This window comes from Mastomys coucha, unplaced genomic scaffold (assembly GCF_008632895.1).
Source record: "Mastomys coucha isolate ucsf_1 unplaced genomic scaffold, UCSF_Mcou_1 pScaffold18, whole genome shotgun sequence".
NCBI lineage: Eukaryota > Metazoa > Chordata > Mammalia > Rodentia > Muridae > Mastomys > Mastomys coucha.
In genome coordinates this window covers 55574081-55576518 of record NW_022196900.1, presented here as the reverse complement: position 1 = coordinate 55576518, position 2438 = coordinate 55574081, and the positions used below count along the sequence as shown (strand labels likewise).

Here is a 2438-nt window from a genome sequence, read left to right as displayed (position 1 = left end):
AGTATGTATGTTGTGAAGTGACCCAGAGCAATGGTTCCCAGACTTATGACAATACTTTGAGCCCAGGTACATACATCATTATTCATTGTAAAGAACAAGGATATCTGGGGAAAATGGGAATTTCCAGGGCTGGCAAAATAAAAACAGAAGCCTGAGACATGTTATTATACCAAAGGTCAAGAAGTTCTAATTCGAATCAGGCTCTAATTGCTCAGTCAAGAGATGTTAGACATAATCAACTGGACACAAAGCCAAGGGTCAGTTCAGGATTTGCCATAGGAAGGTGGGGAAACCAGTCCCAAGATGCACCAAAGGGAGCTGAGAAAGTGACTCATCCTTTGCTTTGTCCCTCAGGAAAAAGATCTTGCCCTGGAGAACAATTGGCCAGATCTGAGCTGTTCATTTTCTTCACTGCTCTTATGCAAAAATTTACCTTTAAGGCTCCAATTAATGAAAAGCTCAGCCTGAAGTTCAGATTGGGCCTCACCCTTTCCCCAGTCAGCCACTGCATCTGTGCTATCCCTAGAAAATGAAGCTGGAGAAGGAAAGAGAAAAGAAAGCAAGAAGATATGCTCTGAATCTTTTGAACCTTGCTCACAAGAAAGTAAAAGGATGTCAGAGAATGAAGGTAATTCAGGAACTGTTAAAGAAATTTGGCTAAGAAAAATGAACCTAACTTTTGGAATGCTAGCCCTTTAATTTGGTACTTGACAAATCACTTATAAGCTTAATGGCATACCTTTTCATGTAAAATTTCAAGAAGATCATGGTTCCTCTTATGAAGAAATGCATTGTATTTATTTTAATATGAATTAAAACTCAAAAACTTTAATTATATTTAAAACTGGACATGCTAACTGCTTCAGGAATCACATCTATAGTGGTGTTCTATCAGTTTGCCTCTTTTCTAAGGTAGGAGGAATTTCCTCATTCCTGGCAGCTGTCTCCAGGCCCTCCATTTCTAGGCATGGGCAATCAACCACCTGGGAAACTGTTAGCTGATTGCCCTGGGTTGATCACGATGGTAATAGTGGTGAGGTATGCCTCCTTTTGGTCGCTTGCCTAACTGCTAATCTTTTGGGCCAGGATATCCTTGGAGAAGCTGAAACCTTTATTACTACTGATTTTAAGACCTTTCACCAAGACCTGTTTGGCACTGAAGAGTGTGAACCATAAGTTGAACAGGGGAGGGCAGTATATCCAAATAAGGGGAGATCCTTATTTTGAGAAGGCACATAGACAGTTCTCACAGCCACACCCCCCAATTTTAAAGGCCACTACTCGACCCCAGGTGTTAAAAATCCAATGGATACATGGAGATGCTTTATGGATTGAGCAGTGGCCTATTCCTGCCCAGAAATTACAACAGCTACATTTGTTGGTTCAACAACAGAGAGAATCAGGACAACTAAGGCTCTATACCAGTCTCTGGAACTCCTCAGTGCTTGTGATTTAAAAAAATCCAGTGGCTCGTGGAGGTTGTTACAAGACTTAAGACTAATATGTTTTGGGACCCCCCCAGAGGGGGCTTGCCTGGATCCCAGCAATCCCAGTGCCCTTCACTTAACTTATATATATTAAAGATTTTTTTTCCAACCCACTCCATCAAGAGGATTCTGAGAAATTTGCCTCTTGATGCCCTCCATTAATTTCAGAGGTTCAGATTTGAGATATGAATGGACTGTTCTTTCCCAGGGCATGGCTAACAGACTGCCCGCCATTTGTCAATATTATATGCTTTCCATTTTTTCCTCTATGTTGACAGACCCAGATATTCTCCTTTATATTTACATAGATGACATTATTTTGGGACATGCCACTTTATCTGGATTACAAAAATATACAGATAGATGCTTCTCCAACTTACAAGAAAATAGCTTCTTGGTTGCCCCTGAAAAGGTTCAAAAGGTCCCCCCTTTCAAATTCTTGGCTCTATGTTGTCTTTAGATACAGTCTCCCTGGTTAAACCCCTACTTAAGGTTCAAGATACTTATACCCTCCCTCAGCTCCAAAACTTGCTGGGAGAGATTAATTGGATGAGGCTCTGGATCTCTATATCCAGGGAAGAATTAATACCCGTTTGATTTACTTAAGGGAAAAGACCTTTCCACACCTATTATTTTGTCTGATTGTCATCATGACCTGTTAAAATGGATCCAGTATGCTATAGATTCTGCAGAACTTAAGAGATATGACCCCCTTTTCCCACTTGTTCTCTATGTTTTTCCAGGGGAGAGCCAGTGCACTGGATTCACCTTTTGGTTGGTAGGGTTCCCCGGGTTTATTCCATGATCAATCAGATTGCTGATTGTATCACTAAGGGAAGAGATGTTTCAATTCTACTGTTTGAACAGATTCTCAATCTATAGTTACTTCCCTCAGGATGGTTGATTTTACCTGACTACAAAGAAATAATGAGAATATAGCCCTGGCCCTCA

The 2438-nt window shown here is 40.8% G+C and overlaps 1 protein-coding gene across 1 annotated transcript in view; it reads left to right on the top strand.

The window, feature by feature from the left end:
- LOC116095729 (cytochrome P450 2J6-like) overlaps positions 1-542 on the top strand; it is a 76237-nt gene extending 75695 nt beyond the window's left edge. The window contains exon 10 of the mRNA XM_031377006.1: positions 355-542. Within this exon, the coding sequence (XP_031232866.1) occupies positions 355-533 (179 nt within the window). The 3' untranslated portion in view covers positions 534-542. The remainder of the gene's footprint in view (positions 1-354) is intronic.
- The last annotated feature ends 1896 nt before the right edge of the window (positions 543-2438 follow it).